This window comes from Pseudozyma flocculosa (genome assembly GCF_000417875.1).
Source record: "Pseudozyma flocculosa PF-1 unplaced genomic scaffold scaffold00001, whole genome shotgun sequence".
NCBI classification, from domain to species: Eukaryota; Fungi; Basidiomycota; class Ustilaginomycetes; order Ustilaginales; family Ustilaginaceae; genus Pseudozyma; species Pseudozyma flocculosa.
The window spans coordinates 409,369-426,027 of NW_006920869.1; the positions used below are offsets into that span (position 1 = coordinate 409,369).

Genomic DNA, 16,659 nt, shown 5'->3' on the forward strand with positions numbered 1-16,659 from the left:
ACGGCACGACGGGTCTCAACGACGACGATCTCTCGGATCGTCGTACCTCTCCCTGCCCCTCGAGTACGATCCCTCGTCGTACTCTGGCCGCCTACCGCCCCTGCCATCGTACCGATCTCCGCCTCCGCGAGGTGGCGGCGGGTATCGGTCGTCGTACCTCTCTCTCCGCTCGGCACGGGGCGCATCGTAGCGGTCGTCGTCCCTCCTTCCGCCTCCGTCCCGCCTCGGTTCGCGGGCGGGGCTCAATGAGCGCTCCTTGCCTTTCCCATTCGGCCTCTCCCGTCCGTACTCCTGCCGCGGTGGCGGAGATGGTGATCGAGAGGCGGACAGAGATCGGTCTCGGGTTGGGCGCTTGGCGGGCGGCGGCGAACGCGAGTACGATCTGCCGCGATCGCGAGGGGCGGCAGGAGGCGGGGTGTAGGACCTCGACCTCAACCTCGAGCGCGAGCGCGATCGGGAAGGCGAACGACCCCTTGATCTGCCGTTGGACCGCCTTGGCGGCGTCCTCGAGCGCGAGTAAGACCTCGACCTGCTGCTGTACGACCGCGAGCGCGAGCGGGACCGAGAGTAGCTGTAGCTCCTGGACCTCGAGCGCGAGTCGTACGAGCGGGACCGCGACCGACCCCGCCTCCTGCGCGGCGACGGGGAGCGAGAGTAGCTCGCCGATCTCGACCTCGACCTCGACCTAGACCTCGACCGCGACCTCGACGAGTAGGATCGCGAAGAGTAGGAGCGGCTGCTGTCGCTGAGCGTCGACGAGCTGAGCGAGCTGCTCGACAGGTCGCTCGACGAATCGGTATCGGTGTCGCTGTCGGTGCCGCGGCCCTTTGCCTTGAGCGCCGCCTGGCGCTGGGCCATGAGCAGCTTGGGCGCGTTCTTGAGGTGCTCGCGCATGCCCTCGGTGAGGACGCCCATGCCGATGCTGGTAAAGTAGTTGATCGAGAAGCGCGTGTTCTTGGGGTTGTCGGTGGGGAAGAGGCCGGTCCAGTACTCTTGCATGCTGGGCTCCTTGAACTTGGTCGCCAGCTCCTTGAGGCCCAGCTGCTGCTGCAGCTCCTGGAAGAGGATCTTGATAAAGATGCGCGAGCTGCTCGTGGTGTCCTCCTCGTTCATGTGGACGATCTCAAAGCACGCCCAGCTGATGCTCTCGGTCGCCACCAGGTTGCCAAAGAAGCGCGCAATGTTGCGCAGCCGGTTGGTCTCGTACCGGTGGATCGTGTCGTAGTAGTTTCGGAAGCCCTCCTCGAAGCACTGCGACCAGATGCGGTTGAGCTTGCACAGCCTCTCGCCCATGTTGCCGTAGAACTTGCTGTAGGTGCGCTCCTGCGAGCAGCACTCGACGATCATGTTGCACAGCTCGATCTGCAGGGGCGAAGGCAGCGTCGGAACGCAAGGGGTCAGCTTGCCCGCACATTGGCGCCTGGCACACGGAATCATCTGGTCTCGGTGCATTCTTCACTCACCTCCTGGCCCTCCTTGATATCCAGCCGCAGCAGCTTGTGGATGCTCTCCTCAAAGTCGAGCGACGACATGATGGTCAGGTAGATGGTCCTCCTCAGGTTGACGAGGTTCGTCTCGGTCCGGTCCTGGATGTCGACCTTGGCCTGCAGGTCCTCGGCGTCGTCGCTGTCGCTGCTCTCGCTGTCCGACTCGTCGCCCGACGACGACCCCGAGCTGCCCTCGTCGCTGTCCTCGTCCTCGCCCAGGATCTCGGCCTTGATCTCGCGGTACTTTTCCTCGTTGTCCAGGAAGTCGGGGTCCTTCTTGAACACGTTGAGGCCCTCCTCGACGTTGAGCTCGTCGTCGAGACCGATGCGGTGCGTGATCTGGTCGTCCTCCTCGACCAGGTCGAGGGCCTCGGGGATGCGCGGGTTGTCCTTGAAGCCGTCGCGGCGCACCTGGGAGAGCACCTCGATCATGTACTGGACCCGCTTGCTGATCTCGCCCTCGTACAGGACGGCGCGGAAGCGGTCAAAGATGCTGTTGTTGGCCTTGGGCGCCTCTTCGGCGAGGAAGGCGCCGACCTCGCGCATGAAGCTGACGGCGATCTCGACGCTGTCGTCTGTGGGCTTCTCGAGCAGCAGGACGAGGATCTCGAGGGCGAGCAGCTCGTGCGCCACGCGCTGGTTGACCAGATGGGCTATGAACATGGCGGTCGAGTTGCAGACGGGCTTGTCGTTACGCTTAAACGACCTGCGGAACTGGGAGACGAGGCGCGTCACCAGCAGCTCGCCCACCATCGGCAGCTTGGTATTGACGATGGCGGCGAGGGCGGCAAACACTGGCGTGAAGGGCAGCGAGAGGCCCTGAGCGCGCATGATGGAGCGGCAGAAGAGGCCGCGGCCTCGGATGAGGTTGGCGCCGCCGAAAAGCTCGGGGACGATGTTCTTGATGTTGTCGGCGGCGACCTTGTTGACGAGACCGGTGATGCTCTTCTTGAGCGCGTCCCAGCTCATCCGCTGGTACTCGACGCTACCCGGGTCTGCGGCGGCCGCCTCGGCCATGAGCGCCTTGAGGCGGGCGGGCGGGATGTACGCTCCACCAGCCTTGGTCGCGGAGAGCTTGGCGAGCGCCGACCTCAGCTGCTCGCCCTTTTCGGCTGTGCGTTTCTCTGCCGCTGTTGCCTTGTCCTCCTCCTCGCGCTTGGCCGCAGCCACGAGGGCGCGGCTGCTGCGCCCGTCATCCTTTGCGCGGGCGTCGGGCGAGCGACTGGATCTGCGCCGCCTGGACCGCGGCGGAGGTGAGCGCGAGTCGGAGCGGGACGAAGAAGATGAGGCCGAGGAGAAGGAGGCGGACCTCTTTCGCTTCTGCTGTGGCGATGGCTCTGCTGAGGCCGGGGCGCGTGCAGGAGAGGGGGATGCGGAGGCCGGGCGCGAGGGTGAGGGCGAGCGTGCGGGCGAGGGCGAGCGTGCATCGGGTGAGTCCTTGGACGACATGCTGCCAGATGTGGACGCCGCGACCTGAGGGGCGCGTGGTCTGCGCCGTTCCTACACTCGAGTGGGCGCGAGTGGAATAAGAGAATAGCACAGAAAGACGATCAGGTCGAGAGTTGATGGAGAGTGGTGATGGCGGTGGTGGTGGTGATGGTGATGGTGATGGCGACGGCGACGGCGAAAAGGGGCTCGAGATGTGGGCTTCAGGCAGCCACCAACAGGCAGCTGCTGTGTGGAGTGCCAGGCGCGCTGCTCGTCGACGCCTGCCTTCTGCTCAGCCCCCGTCGGAAAAGGGAAGAAGGGGCGGCCACCAGGAAATTGCTGGCCAGGCCAGGCAGCCGAACGATCGGGCGACCTGTCTGGCGGAACTGAAATCGGCGCATCTCACCCGATCCAAGAGCCGCTCGGCTCGATCACGCCGGTGCCATCATCGTCGTCCCGAATGCGATATCAGAGTGAAGCGGTGGCGGAGCGAGGCGTAGAGTACAAAGGGGAAATGGCAGGGAGGCAGTGGATGGAGGGGGGAGAATGTTGGCCATCGAGGTCGATGATGGACGGACGTGGCCGGCTTGCGACGAACGAGGGGCCCATCTACTTTGCCGCCGGCTGCGGCCCACCCTGGGCGTACATCATCTTCTGGCGCTCCTCGAGCACCCTGCGCTTGTTGAAGTAGTCGATCTGCGAGGCATGCGTTGTCGGAGAAGAGCAGCAGGATCCCATCAGCGTCGATGTCGGTGTTCCGTCTGAAGCGCAAGGAAGCAGGTGTAGGACAGGCCACTCACCCAGCTCCTGGCGCAGTTCTGTTCGTAGCCCTCGCGCTCCTGGATGCACGGATCCGCCTTCCTGGCCTCTTCGACCGATTGGTTCTTCTCGCGCTGCAGCCTCTCCTGCTCCTCCTTTGCGGCCTTGCCAATGGCGCCTCGGCCGTCGCTCATATCCGTGCCCGGCGGGATGGTGACCTTGTTGCGCGTGAGGCAGCCAAAGTAGGCATCGCGGTGCGTCCAGCACGCCTGTCGCTCCGACCGCGTCGGCGCCACCGTCGCCGGAGCGCCAGACGAGCCCGAGTCTTGTGATGAGTTTGAGGAGGAGAACAGCGCCATGGTTGTCGTCGCGGCGGTCGTGTGCGGTCGAGATGGTCGAGATGGTCGAGGGAGGTGGTAAAGGTGGCTGGCGAAGTTGAGAAGAAGCAGCGAGCGTGAGCCGAGGCTGCACGGCCCGCGGGCCAGCCACCGGCCAAAAATCCCAAGTGGAGCTGCCCTCGCGCCCCAGCAAGCAGCTGACAAAGCTTCAGTACGGCTGGGCCATCACTTCGCATCGAGGCTGGGGACACGTCCGGCTGGGATGGGATCATCGGTGGCGATCAGAATACAGCAAAGGAGGCTACAGAGGGAGAGGGGGAGAGGAGAGGCTTGCTACGGACTGATGGCGTCGGGGCGTCCTAGGATGTCTTCAGCTTGCCGGCGGCGGGATGACCGGGGGAGCGCCACCTGTCGTCGATCCAGAGTGCAAGGCCGGACGCCTTTTCGGCTAGCGATCCGATACCCCACCCCACGAGCCTCGAAGCACCTCTGAGGGTGATGGTGGTGCCAGAGACCAGCAGCGATGTGCCGCCGTTGTGGGCTCGTGCGACCGGGGTGAGGGCTTCGGGCAGGAGCGAGTGCAGTCGCGGTGGGACCCACGCATCGACCCTCCGACGGACGATGGCCACGAGGAAGCTGCGGTTGTCCGCTCCGCCGTCCGATCCGTCCTTCGTGTCGTCCTCGCCGTCGACGTTGACGCTGCCAGTCTGACGTCGCCGCATCGTCGACGATCGCTCTGTGACCGACTCGCTGTCGATGAGCTGGAGCTCTCCCACGTCGTGCATCTCGACGTCGAGCTGCGATCGGACCTTGTCCCAGCGCCCGCCCGACTTTGCCCCGCCGCTCGCAAGCTGCCTTCCCTCGTGATGAGGACCACTGCGTCCTCCTCTTCCCAGCCCCGAAAGCGCCGCGAGCAGCTGTTTGAGGCCTTTCGCCTCCACCGTAAGCGATAGCTCCAGCGCGAACGTGAATCGCGTCGTCCGATAGTCCTCGACCAGTTCTCGGAACCTGCAAGGTGCAGCGGAACGAGGTCAAGGGCAGACCAGGCCAAAGGGGTGCCGCGGTTAGCCAGCTGTTCGAACATAGCCGCCGCAGCCCAATGCCACGCGCCGAACGATTGATCGATCGGGGGCAGCTGGTGAGGGCTTGGGCGAACGGAGCACAGGGGTCGACGGGAGCCACTGACCTGACCTACCCTACCATCGACCTCTTGCGTCCACGCAGCCGGACTGTTCGAACGCAAGCCCGCCGAGCAGCATCGCGAGCACGTTGCAGAGGTTTGCAGAGGACGGACGAAGCAAGCATGGTCAGCATCCTCTCCGTGAGAGCAAGGTGACCGCCGAGTATCTTCAACTCACCCTCCTCGAGACGCTTCCGGACCTCGTCCCATCGATTCGGCTTGCCCTTGCCGCCCTTGCGCGACGACGACCTGCGGGTGACCTCCTCGGCATAGCTGTCGAGCACCGTCTTAAACAGGTCCTCGGAGGCCGGGTGGGTCGATGCAAATGCCCTCTCCAAGACGTAGAGGTCGACCGCCTTGTCCTCAGGAAACGCCGAGACCGAAGAGAGCCCAAAGTCGATGAGCACGACTTCGTCGCGTGCCAGGTCGATCACCGTCTTGCCGCCAGCGCCGCCCGAAGCGCGGGATCGGAGCATCATGTTGCTGGTGGTGAGGTCGCCGTGGACGATGTCCGCCTCGTGCATCGTGGCCAGCTGCCGGCCGATGAGCTGCATCAGTTTGACCTGGTCTTCGTGCGACAGCACCTCTTCATCCTCCTCCTCGGCGGTCGCCTCGTCATCATCGCCGTCGACCAGCTCCTCATCCTCCCCCTCAGCACCGCCGCCGAGCCACTCGCGAACGCTCTTGCCGGCGATCAGCTCGAGTCCGAGGATGCCCTCCTTCTCGTCAACGCAGCGGACACCGGGTACCGCGACCCCCGCCTTGGCGCACCTCAGCAGCGCCCGCGCCTCCATGATGGTCCTGGAGGCAGTGATGTTGTCAGACAGGGTGGGATGGCGGTACGTCTTTGGGAAGCGCCACTTGAGCAGGATCGGCAGTCGGACAGGCAGCGTCTGTGCCGCCGCGCGCGAGGACGCCGGCGGAGGCGGCCACGTCAGCACTGAGTCGGTCATGAGCTGCGAGATGTAGACCTTGGCCTCGGCACCTTGCTTGATCAGCTTTGATGTCTGGGCATCGGCGAGCAGCGCAACGAGAGGCGGCGGGGCGGGCTTCTTGAGCACCGACGAGGTCGAGGTCGAGGTCGAGGCCGAGGGGAGGCCAGCGGTTCGTTGTTGAGACGGCGACGAGTCTGCGGCAGAAGCGTTGGGCTTGGGCTTCGTTGTCTCGGGCTGCGTCACCGGGTCTTGTGCTGCGGATGGCTTGGGACCTTGCCTTGCCGACGTCGCTCCGCTGTGGACCTTCTTGGGGCTGGACTCGCCCGTGCCGAGCTGCGCCAAGAGGCCGGCGGCTGATTCCGAGGTGGCGGTCCGGGCGCTGACGACAGACGATCTGCTGGATGATCTCTGCATATCCGAGGAGCCTGCCGGCTGGCTGCTCTCGACCGTCGTGGTGACTGATGTCGATGGCTTGGACGGCGACTGCACGGCGGCGACCTTGATCAGGGTGGGGATCGACGACTTGCGCGAGCGGCTGCCCTCGGAGCCCTCGAGCTTGACGCTGGATCGCGATGTGTTGCTCGAGGTCCTCACCCTGACGTGCGACGACGAGGATGAGGCGGCAGCGTCCTTCTTCTGCGCCGAGGCGAGCCTCTCGATGGCCGAGAGGGAATGCTTCTGGGACGGCGAGGTGCTGGTGCCAAAGGACTGGATGGACGATGAGGCCGAAGAGGAGAGTGCCGCCTCCACCGATGCGTCGAAGCCGGCACCGGTGTCGACCATGGAGCTGGGCCGGGATCTGCTCGCGGGAAAGGCGAGGCGGGCGGGCACCGGTATGCCGCTGTTACTCGAGGGTGCCGAGGCGGCGGCGGCGTCTGACGCCGGCTTAGCCTTTTTGGTCGAGTTCTTGCGGAACATGGTGCTGGTGCGCGGATGTCGTGAGTGCAGGCCGATGGTCCTCTATGCCATCTCCGATGCCGTGTATGCTCGGTTGGGTGGATGGCAGTGGTGACGATGGTGGTGGTGGTTGACCAGACTCTGCCGCCGACTTGGGGTTGTGGGCGCAGGAAGAAGCCTGGAGAGCATCCCTGCCAGGCAGCAGAGGAGCTCTCGTGGGCCACTCCACCTTGCTTGATGGGGACCCGTTCCGAATTGGCCAAGCAATTCCTGGCAAAAATGTCGATCACGGCCCTCGCTCCCTTTGACAACCACCACAACCTCTCATGCCCACGACCACACAGGGCGGCGGACGACGATGCTGATTGTTCAACGAGGCGACAGCATCGCACATAGGCTCTATTTCCATCGATTGGTCCAGGACAACGCGCACAGATCGGAAGGACTCATAAATCAAAGAGGCATGGCCGTCGGTCACAGCTTGAAGCTGGCCGAGTTGTCCACCTGTCGAATGGGAGCCAGAATGTCGGTGGAGAAGACAATCATCGTCAGCCTGACTGGCCGCAAGGAGCAGCGCGGGGCGCGTAGGGCAGCTCACCTTGGTATGCGTGCCGCTGACAGTCTTGACGGTCCGCGTCCAGCCCTTGCCGTCGAGCCTACCCTCACCGTCGTCGGGCTGGCCGTCGGTGCGCTTGACGATCCAGATGTCGGTCTGGAGCAGCGCAATCGACTTGCCCACCTGAGCGCTGTACGATTCGATCTCGACCACGCTGCCAATCGGGCAGGCGTTGAGGTAGAAGACGTTGATGTTTTGCGATACGCCCAGGAACGACCACGGCGACCCGGGAACGCCCGAAGTGTGCAGGTAGAGCTGTGGCGCGGCAACGAAGGTGATGTTGGGGGAACTCAGCTGCGTCCAGAGGCGACAGTCCGGACGCCACCACTCACTGTCATGCTCGATAGATTGTCGACGAGGGTCGCACCACAGCCGCCTGTATCAGCACGAGAAAGAGGTACCGCGGATCGTGATCAGACAACGGAGCGTATCGCAAGGCGTGCCGCGTCCAGACGGCGACCGTGCTCACCGTGCATGTTGCCCATCGAGTTCTCCATCTTGTCCGTCACCCTCATCCGGACGACAGTCTTGGCGTGGATGTCCTTGCGGATGCGGGTGGGCTCCTTGCCGGTGCCCTCGGTGACCATCTCGAGCTTGATGGCGGTGCGATCCGAGGCGTCGACGTGGGCCGCCTCGCGCACTGCCTGTCCCCTCTCGTCGAACCCGATGCGCTCGACGTAGACGAGCGCGGTGCTCTCGGCATCGAGCGCCGAGCCGGAAAAGGCCGGCGCCGTGCCCAGGCTCTCGATCATGTCGGACGCATCCTGCGCTCCGTCGAACAGGCTCTTTGGTTGCGGAACGGGCATCGTAGCGGCGGTCTCAGGCGTTGATTGGGGGTCGGGATGCTGTGTTGGGAAGTGGTGATATCGCAGAGACAAGCAAGAGGAGGAGGCCGATGGCAACCTCGGAAGACCAAAGGCAGGCAGGCAGGCTGGCAAGCACGGGTGCATGGCGAGCCAAAGCCGGTTCGGAACAACTGCTCGCTTTGGTGCCGGTCTCCGGCCGGACCCTTCTCGACTCGTCGAATGCGGGGCGGGCCAGCTGGAAAATCGGTGCAACGCGGGGGGGCCCTGGCCTCGCTAGCAGCCAGGCCACCCAAAAAGCGGTGTGAAAAAGACAGGCACCGACTGCTGGCCACTCTGCACCAACGAGACGGCGGCAGGCAGAGGAGCAAGCAGCTTCCGCCGACGTCACGGCGACGGCAGCAAACGGCGAGGCTCGAGGTCATACCGCACCGACAGCAACGAGGGAACCCGCTCCAACACGGACGCAGCGAGGACTTCAGCGCTCGGAGGAAGTGGCAGAAAATCGCAGACGGTCCTTTTGATTGATATTCAATGCTTCGTCCCAACGCCCTGTCATGAAAGGGCCCGGGTGAGCTCCGTCCCCGGCCTGTCCACCGACAGCGCCGCCTGCCTATGGCGCCGCCTCGTCCTGCACCTCTGCATCGTCGGCGGCCTCTTCGACAATCTCGTCCTCGATCATGGCCGCGGCCATCTTGCCGGCCACCTTGACGCCGTCGCGAGCCGGTCGATAGAGGAGGTCGAGCATCCTCTGCGCCGTGGCCAGGTCCAGGTTGCCGTCCTCGTCGTACTGGACGTCGATCTCACCCTCCTGCTCGAGGTACTTTTCGTAGTCGGCCACCTCGAGGCCCGGTGCGAGCGCCGGTGCGCCCGGCTTGGCGCCCTCGGGTGCGAGCGGGTTGAAGCCCGTGGCGCCGCGGTCGAGCTTGGATGCTGCGGATGCGATCTTGGAGTCGGCAGTGTACTTTGACCTTGTCCACGCGGCCAGGGGGGAAAGGGCCGTCGAGCCTCGCAGGTAGAAGCGCAGCGCCTGGAGGCCCACGAGGAGGACGCTGGTGACGAGGAGGATCGAGAGCAGGCTGCGCAGCCGCGTTGGCTGGCTGCCCGAGGCCGAGCTGGGCCGGGTCGGCAGCTTCTGGGCGCTGCCAGTGGTTGCGAGGGCGCGCTTGTTGCGCTGCCGTGCCGATTGCGAGGGCATCGTGATAGGTCGCCTGAGTCGCCTGGATGGAGTTGCGAGCTAAAGCCTTGCGGAGGTGCGCCGTGGGGAGAGACTTGTTGACGACGTGGGCAGTGGCGGATGGAGGAGGAGGAGGAGGAAGTCGAGGAGGTGACTGGACCTGACCAGCAAGAGGCCGGCAAGGAGGGGAAGGGCCAGCGAGCACGGCGCCTCTTTGCTCCACGTCATCGGACGCTCGTTCCTGGCAGAGGCCTCGAGGCAGCCTTCCAGCTCCACTTTGTGGTTTTCTGAGCCTGCGCGGATCCGAAATTCAGAGGTGGCCGCACAAAGTCGGCTTCGTGGCTCGGACCCTTTCCGCCGCCGCCAGACCTTCCCTGCCGCCCTCGTCCTACTCGTCCTTTGGCCACCTCATTACTGTCCTTTCCCTGCCCCGTCTACCGGTACTACTGCGCCGTGTCCAAAATCGCCATACGCACGCCTCACACAGCCTCGCCACCATGTCGAAACCGCAAGCAGAGGTGAGTCCGGACGACCGCGCGTCGGAGATGGCCAGCTGGAGCCCCAGCTGATCCCCCCGAACCGCGACCATCACCATCACCACCGTCGATCCTCCTCTGACCGACCAGGTGATCCAAGAATGGGCCGATGCCGACTCGGACGGCTACACCTTCGAGCGCGGTCGCATGGAGAAGAACGTCCAGGCCATCTGCTTTGGCGACAATGCCGCCGTGCTCCCCGCCAGCATCGCACAGGGCCCTTCGGCCGGCCTCAAGCTCAAGAAGGAGGACGTGGACTTGCTCGTGAGTGCGGCGCCATCCACGAGGCAGATTTAGGCTCAGGTTCGTCTTCATCTTCGCCGTTTGCCAGGGCTAAATCGAGAACGTCGGACCCTTCATGCTGCTGCTTCCCCTCGCCCTTCTCTCGAGCAGACAAACCAGCTTCTCCTCTCCAGACCAGCAGCGGAGGCGGCGCTCGCCAAGAACGGAGGCGACCTGGAAAAGACGCTCGCAGACGTCGTCATGCCGCCACCAGACTGGTGATCTCGGACGAAGCTAGCCGGCTGGTTTGGTGGCCCTGCGATGCCTGCAGCGTCCGATGTCTATCCCAGCTCAGCCGTTCCCGTTGTACTATACGATCCGGACGAGGCGCAACTTCGAAGCCGGGGAGCCTACGAGCTTGTGCGGGATATCGATTGAGATGTTTTGAAAAGTCGAGCAAGGTGATAGACGCAAACGAGTGGAGACTGGCCTGGAACAGGTCTCTGTCTGGGGGCAATGCTTTGCGGCCCCCTGCCTGGCACAGGCGCCGCATCGTCTGGCCTGCTGTTTGTTTGTACAGAAGGCGCGTAGGGGCTCGGCGACCCTGAGAAGGGAGGGCAGGAGCCGCTGGAGTCAGGCTCGTGCCCTCTGCTGTACCAAGAAGGTCGATGCCCGGTGTGCTTCGGGCCTAAGGCCGGGTATAACTCCGGCGGCTGACGTTGCGGCGTGCCAGGGCCAGGCCCACACGCCGAGTCTCGTGGCTGCCGTTGCCCAATACCCTCCTTCATCGCTCCACAAGCAGCAGCTCTCCCTTGTGCTTGCACACCACCACCGCATCGTCACCGACCTCCTCCGCTCTCGACTACCGCCATCATCACCATGTCAGCCCATCCGCAACCGCCTCCGCAGGTGCAGCACCTGCGCTCCCTCTTTGCCAAGTCTGAGGTGGTCAACGATCCCAAGGCCTGGGACCAGGCCTGGCTCGACAACACGACTCCCTGGGACGCCCAGGCGCCCCAGAATGCGCTCATGGAGCTGCTCGATGGCCTGCACGACGACGGCTGCTTGGTGCAGGCGGCCGATGGCGGCGCAAAGGTGCCCGTCTCGCACGTCGTGCCTAAAGGTGAAGGCATTGCCGTCGTCCCCGGCTGCGGCAGGGGCTACGATGCAAAGGTGTTTGCGGAGCGAGGCCTGCACGCGTTTGGCGTCGACATCAGCCCGACGGCTGTCGCTGCCGCCAACAAGGTGGGTGCAGCTTCTTTCTCTCTCGCGCTGTGTACCATCTTCGGCACCTCATGTCGCTGACACCACTTCGCTCCGCGATTGCCACCGCTTCATCGTGCATCCCGCGCACCGCAATAGTGGCTGAAAGACCAGGGCCTCCCCAACGCCCTCTCGGAGCGGATCTCGTTCCTCGAGTCGGACTTTTTCGCCCTGGGCACCTCTTCGTGCCCGCACGAGGCGCTATCCAAGGCGCAGGTGGCGACGCTGGCGTACGACTACACGTTCCTCTGCGCCATCCCGCCGTCGCTGCGCGAGGCGTGGGCGCAGACCTACACGCGGCTCGTCAAGCGCGGCGGCGTGCTGATCTCGCTCGTGTACCCGATCCAGGGCGACCGGCCGGGCGGACCGCCGTACTCGATTTCGCCCGAGCTGGTGCGGCAGCTGCTGGGCGCGCAGCGCAACGACGACGGCGCGCCGGCGTGGACGGAGCTGGCGGACCTCGAGCCCAAGCAGAGCAAGGAGACGCGCGTGGGCCAGGAGAGAGTCATGGTCTGGAGGAGAGCCTGAAAGAAGTGGCCGACCAGGGGCGACGTGGGCGAGCGTATAGAAGCAAGGCGAAGAGATGGCCTAGAGCGGCCGCCGATGTCGAGCTCGTCCTGTGTGGTCCCTGCCCGCCCGATTTCGCCCTGGCTGCTGCGCGTTGCGCTGTGGAGTGACGGCGGTGCGCCGCCTTGGAAGCAAGAAAGCGCCCACTCTCTCTCTCTCTTGGGTTTTCGAGCTTGCGCTGCGTTTCAGAAATCCTCGACTTTTGAAAATCGAAAAGGGAGCGGGCCGGGATTTGTCTAGCTTCCAGTTTGTCGTTTTGGGGTTGGACCCGAGTCCCGCCAACTTGCTTCTGAATTCTTGGCAGCCGACTCCTGCCTAGCCCTGAGGGCGGGGTCCAACGACGGATCAGCTTCCAAAGATTGCTGTCCCGAGAAACAATCTGCAAAAATACTTCAGATGTTGAACTCTGAAATGCGGCTTCATTGCCAACCTTTGAATCTCGAAAAAGCGAAAACTCGATTTCTCTGTCTTTCACGATTCACGGGCCAACAGCCGGCAAGTGGAGGCATGGCAGCGAGCCAGGCGACAACGGACGCCAGCCGCCGCCCTGCCGCTCCTTGCTGCTGTGGGCCTGCCTTCTCTTGCCCCGCCAAACGAGGAACCCATTTTGACCAGCCACGACCGACCAACCCATCCCTCAGGCCACCACTGTCGTCACCACCACCACCGTTACCACAACCACCCCCTCTGCTCTCACGATGCAAGACCCCGTCTCGGAAATCGCCGGCGTCGTAAAGGGCCTCGTCTCGGCCCGCAACGCCTCGGAGCAGAAGGCCTGCCTCCAGAGGTACTTTGCCCCGGACGCCTCCTTCGACCACCCGCTCTGCTCCGTCGCCAGCGGTCCCAACGTGAGCACCGCCTCGTATTGTCGTGCTGCCACATCGCCCGTCGTTTTCCGCAGCAGACTGACTGATCCTGGACCGTGTCGCATCTATCCACACAGTCGAGGGACAATGGCGTCCTGCCCATCTACCAGTGGCTCCGATGCATGTTCACCCCCGACATCGAGACGCATCAGATTGGTGGGTGCCGTAACCACAGTGTCAGGAGGACGAGAAGGAGGTGCCTGCTTTGTCCGACTCGCTGACCCAGTCTTCCCCCCACCTTGTCTCCGCTCGACAGGCTTCGACGAGAAGGCCAACAAGCTGTGAGCACCGAGAGCCGCCGGGCAGACACTGCGGCTCACCGGTACTGACGTCAGTCGCTCCTGCCCCCCTCTTGCCATCGCTTCTGCACTTCCGCGCAGCTTCCTCGACGTCTCGCAGCGCCTCACGCCCAACGTCCTGGTAGTCAACAAGCTGTGGGCGCCCATCGTCCGGTGAGCCGAGCCCAAGGGCAGCGTCTACTTCCTGTGCGGGGACGCCCCAGCTGACAGGGCTTTCTTTCTGACTCGTAATCGACGCACACCGCAGTCTGATCGTCGTGCTCCAGCTGCAGCGAGGTGCCGACGGCAAGTTCTACGTCAAGAGGCAAGAAGACTTTTACGAGCCCCAGGTGTACGTCCACGACCGCCATTGACCCGCCTCTGCTGTCGCGATATCCCCCTCGAGCCCCTCGCTGACCAATTATCTCTTCTCAACGCTCTGCGTCTGCTGTGGTCGGCCATCTGTAGCCTTCCGTTTGGCCTGCTGCCGCTGCTGGGACCCGTGACCTCGGCCGTCAAGCACGTCATCGGCTTCAACTGCGCCATCCTCACCGGCATCACCCAGCTCACCATCGGCTACTGGCGGCCGGGCAGGGATCCGATCAGCGCCAAGAGGAAGTGATGCAGTCGGGCGGATTCCTTCCTGCTACCATCTCTCGCTCTCTCTGTCGAATCGGAAGAAGGTACGAGTCAAATGCGAGGTCTGCTTTGCGAGTCTGGGAGCCGAACGGACAAAGGTGGTATACAGGTACAGAGGGAGGGGCGTCGAGAACGGGGACCGCGTTTTGGTCGTCGATCGAGAAAGGCAGGAAGGGGACGAGGGCGAGGCCAGAACGATGCTCTAGCGTGTCTAGGTGGGATGCTGCGATGGGGAGGGAGACAGGAGAGTCCTTTGTGCGGGCGTGCGGGTGCGTGACGAGAAACCAAGGGGGAGGGGGAGGAGGAGGAAGGAGGCAGGGAGAATGCGAGGGTGCGATGGAGACGGTGGGGTTAGGAAGAAATGGGGCGGAGGCCTGTTGCGCGCTCCGACTACCACTGGATCTTCCTGTCGCGGCTGCCAAAGTACTTGTCGATGAGGCCCTCGTAGTAGGGGCGGAGGGCGACGGGGTCCGGGGGCGAGTCGCTCTTGGAGTAGAGGTCGTAGGGGTTAAAGGCGAGGACGTTCTGGAGGGCGCGCTCGTCTTCGTCGTTGCAGAGGTGGCGGTAGGCGCCCTCGCGGTGCCAGGGGTAGAAGCTGTGGTAGCGGATCATGTCGAGCGCGGCGTCGGGCAGCGTCGAGTCGCGCTTGGCGATCTCGTAGAGGTACTCGTCGTGTCCCCAGCTGAGCATGACGTTCTTGAGGCCGCAGTTGGGCTGGTAGATGCCAAACTTGGTGTTGTAGCGCTCGTCGTGGAAGTCTGGGTTGTTGACAAACGTGTGCGGGTAGACGGTGCCCTCGGGCTTGCAGCCGACGACGAACGTGTCGCCGACGACGTCCCACTGACCGTCGGCGCCAAAGAAGCAGAGGAGCTTGCCGAGGTCGTGGATGAGGCCCGTGAGCTGCATCCAGTCGGGCTTGCCGTCGCGGCGCATGGCCTCGGCCGTCTGGAGCAGGTGCTGGATCTGCGAGAGCGACGTGTCCGGATCCGACTCGTCGACGAGCGTGTCGAGCTTCTCGATGGCCTCCCACACCGTCATGTCGGCGTGGTGGTGGTTGATGAAGCGGTTGCGCGCCTCGACGTTGAACGCCACCGTCTGCTTCTCGTGCTGCTCCTTGTAAAAGGCCTTGACGTGGTCGAGGGCGTCCTCGTAGTTGCGGAAGTCGGCCTTGTCCTTGTCCGAGTCAAACTTGGACTTTTCCGTGCGCCACGCCTCGTCGTCGACGCCCTCGGCGCCCGTGGGCTGCGGCGCGTCCGGGTGCTGGCCGCGGTAGACGTTGACCTCGTCGACGTAGTCCGACACCTGGTCCATCTGCGTGCCCTTTGCGACGAGCGCGGCCTGCTTGGCAGGGTTCACCGGCAGCTCCTCGGCGGCGGGCTTGGGCGAGACGGCAACGGGCGCCATGTTGGGAGGTGGAAGTGGCGGTGGGGCAAAGAAGATCGGGGTCGGTTCGGAGGTCGAGGTGGGTCTATGTGGTGGAAAGTCGGTAAAAAGGCTCGGAGGCTGTTGGCGGTAGATGTGGCTCAGATGGCTGTGGAGAAGACTGAGGCGATGGCGATGATAGAATGTCGACGATCTTGCAAGTCTAGGGAGGGGGTAGATATATGTGACGTCCTTGGCTCTTCTTGCTCGTTTGCCACGGCCAAGTGGCAGGCCGCGGGGGGGCGCTGCAAACAAAGCAGAGGCTGCATTCCGTTTCCGCAGACATGTGGCGGAGGGCGCGCTGCAGCGGCGCGGTGCGGCGAGTTGGGACGGGATCGAGTCGACGAGTCGGTCCAACGAGGCAGGAGGGCTACCGCCGACGCCATGGGCCGGGCGGGGGCGTAGGTACGGTTTGACAGGCTGGATAGGAGTCGAGAGAGGAGCAAGCGCTGTGACGCGCCTGGCCTGGCCGTCGGCGGTTTGGCAGTGGGGTGCAGAGTCCTTTCGGCGTTTTGGAGCGCGCCCGCTGCACCGACCCCGTCTTTGGCGGGTCGTCGGTCGGTCCACGTACGCCGCGCCGCCGCCCCGGACGCCCCGCACATTTTGACAGCTGGTCGGTCAGGCCGGTCCAGCCACAACCTTGCTTGTGCACCTCGCTGGCTCTTGCGTCCTCGTTGCACGCCTCGTCGTCGTCATCCTCTGCCTGCCACTTCGAGATGCAGACAAGCAAGGCTCTGCAGCTGTCATTGCACTTGGTGGGCATCGCTCGTCGTCCCTACCACCGAGGCTGCTGATCGCACCGCCGTCCGAATGCCATAATGATTGAGACCTGCCGGGGTCCGAGGGCCGGTTGCGTGTCGCTGCCAATTTTCCGTTTGCTGAGTTGCCGAGCCTCGACCGCACGGTGGCAAGGCGGCCTCCTACGCTGCCCACCGCTGCCCACCGCTGCGCGCCCCCGCTCCTTCCGGCGTCGGCCAATTCGACTTCCGTCGATCCGTTCACCGGCCAGCACGCTCCCGCCGCCTCTCGCCGGCCGCAGCGGCAGGCGGGTCAACACAAACGCACGCACGCACCTCTCTGCCCGACGTCAGGCCGCGCTGCACGTCTAGCCTGTACGGCTGTACCCCGCAACCAGGCCGGGCCGCCTGCCTGTTGACCGATAGCTCGCCGTTCAGCCAGCTATGCGGGCCAACTAGGGGTCAAGATGTCGCCTGGCTTGCTTGCTTTTGCATTTCTCGACAGAATG

At 64.2% G+C, this 16,659-nt stretch overlaps 9 protein-coding genes across 9 annotated transcripts; 3 read left to right on the forward strand and 6 right to left on the reverse strand.

Moving 5' to 3' along the window:
* Positions 1-15: 15 nt before the first annotated feature.
* On the reverse strand, positions 16-2,936 carry PFL1_00139 (uncharacterized protein; the record flags this gene model as incomplete). Its single annotated transcript, XM_007877636.1, has 2 exons — positions 16-1,362; positions 1,464-2,936. 2 exons carry the CDS (start codon positions 2,934-2,936, stop codon positions 16-18), a joined length of 2,820 nt encoding a protein of 939 aa, XP_007875827.1.
* Positions 2,937-3,524: 588 nt separating this feature from the next.
* Positions 3,525-4,033, reverse strand: PFL1_00140 (uncharacterized protein; the record flags this gene model as incomplete). The annotated part of the gene is made up of 2 exons (XM_007877637.1): positions 3,525-3,611; positions 3,716-4,033. 2 exons carry the CDS (start codon positions 4,031-4,033, stop codon positions 3,525-3,527), a joined length of 405 nt encoding a protein of 134 aa, XP_007875828.1.
* Positions 4,034-4,371: 338 nt separating this feature from the next.
* Positions 4,372-7,045, reverse strand: PFL1_00141 (uncharacterized protein; the record flags this gene model as incomplete). The annotated part of the gene is made up of 3 exons (XM_007877638.1): positions 4,372-5,020; positions 5,208-5,241; positions 5,371-7,045. 3 exons carry the CDS (start codon positions 7,043-7,045, stop codon positions 4,372-4,374), a joined length of 2,358 nt encoding a protein of 785 aa, XP_007875829.1.
* Positions 7,046-7,498: 453 nt separating this feature from the next.
* PFL1_00142 (uncharacterized protein) lies at positions 7,499-8,446 on the reverse strand (the record flags this gene model as incomplete). The annotated part of the gene is made up of 4 exons (XM_007877639.1): positions 7,499-7,528; positions 7,623-7,895; positions 7,973-8,016; positions 8,110-8,446. 4 exons carry the CDS (start codon positions 8,444-8,446, stop codon positions 7,499-7,501), a joined length of 684 nt encoding a protein of 227 aa, XP_007875830.1.
* Positions 8,447-9,056: 610 nt separating this feature from the next.
* PFL1_00143 (uncharacterized protein) lies at positions 9,057-9,641 on the reverse strand (the record flags this gene model as incomplete). Its single annotated transcript, XM_007877640.1, has 1 exon — positions 9,057-9,641. The coding sequence occupies one exon, from the start codon at positions 9,639-9,641 to the stop codon at positions 9,057-9,059; it is 585 nt and encodes a 194-aa protein (XP_007875831.1).
* A 476-nt stretch (positions 9,642-10,117) lies between these two features.
* PFL1_00144 (uncharacterized protein) lies at positions 10,118-10,660 on the forward strand (the record flags this gene model as incomplete). The annotated part of the gene is made up of 3 exons (XM_007877641.1): positions 10,118-10,138; positions 10,247-10,420; positions 10,550-10,660. The coding sequence occupies 3 exons, from the start codon at positions 10,118-10,120 to the stop codon at positions 10,658-10,660; spliced, it is 306 nt and encodes a 101-aa protein (XP_007875832.1).
* A 597-nt stretch (positions 10,661-11,257) lies between these two features.
* On the forward strand, positions 11,258-12,169 carry PFL1_00145 (uncharacterized protein; the record flags this gene model as incomplete). Its single annotated transcript, XM_007877642.1, has 2 exons — positions 11,258-11,623; positions 11,741-12,169. The coding sequence occupies 2 exons, from the start codon at positions 11,258-11,260 to the stop codon at positions 12,167-12,169; spliced, it is 795 nt and encodes a 264-aa protein (XP_007875833.1).
* Positions 12,170-12,906: 737 nt separating this feature from the next.
* Positions 12,907-13,974, forward strand: PFL1_00146 (uncharacterized protein; the record flags this gene model as incomplete). The annotated part of the gene is made up of 6 exons (XM_007877643.1): positions 12,907-13,056; positions 13,152-13,230; positions 13,331-13,355; positions 13,455-13,526; positions 13,621-13,704; positions 13,821-13,974. 6 exons carry the CDS (start codon positions 12,907-12,909, stop codon positions 13,972-13,974), a joined length of 564 nt encoding a protein of 187 aa, XP_007875834.1.
* Positions 13,975-14,381: 407 nt separating this feature from the next.
* PFL1_00147 (uncharacterized protein) lies at positions 14,382-15,395 on the reverse strand (the record flags this gene model as incomplete). Its single annotated transcript, XM_007877644.1, has 1 exon — positions 14,382-15,395. The coding sequence occupies one exon, from the start codon at positions 15,393-15,395 to the stop codon at positions 14,382-14,384; it is 1,014 nt and encodes a 337-aa protein (XP_007875835.1).
* Positions 15,396-16,659: the final 1,264 nt, after the last annotated feature.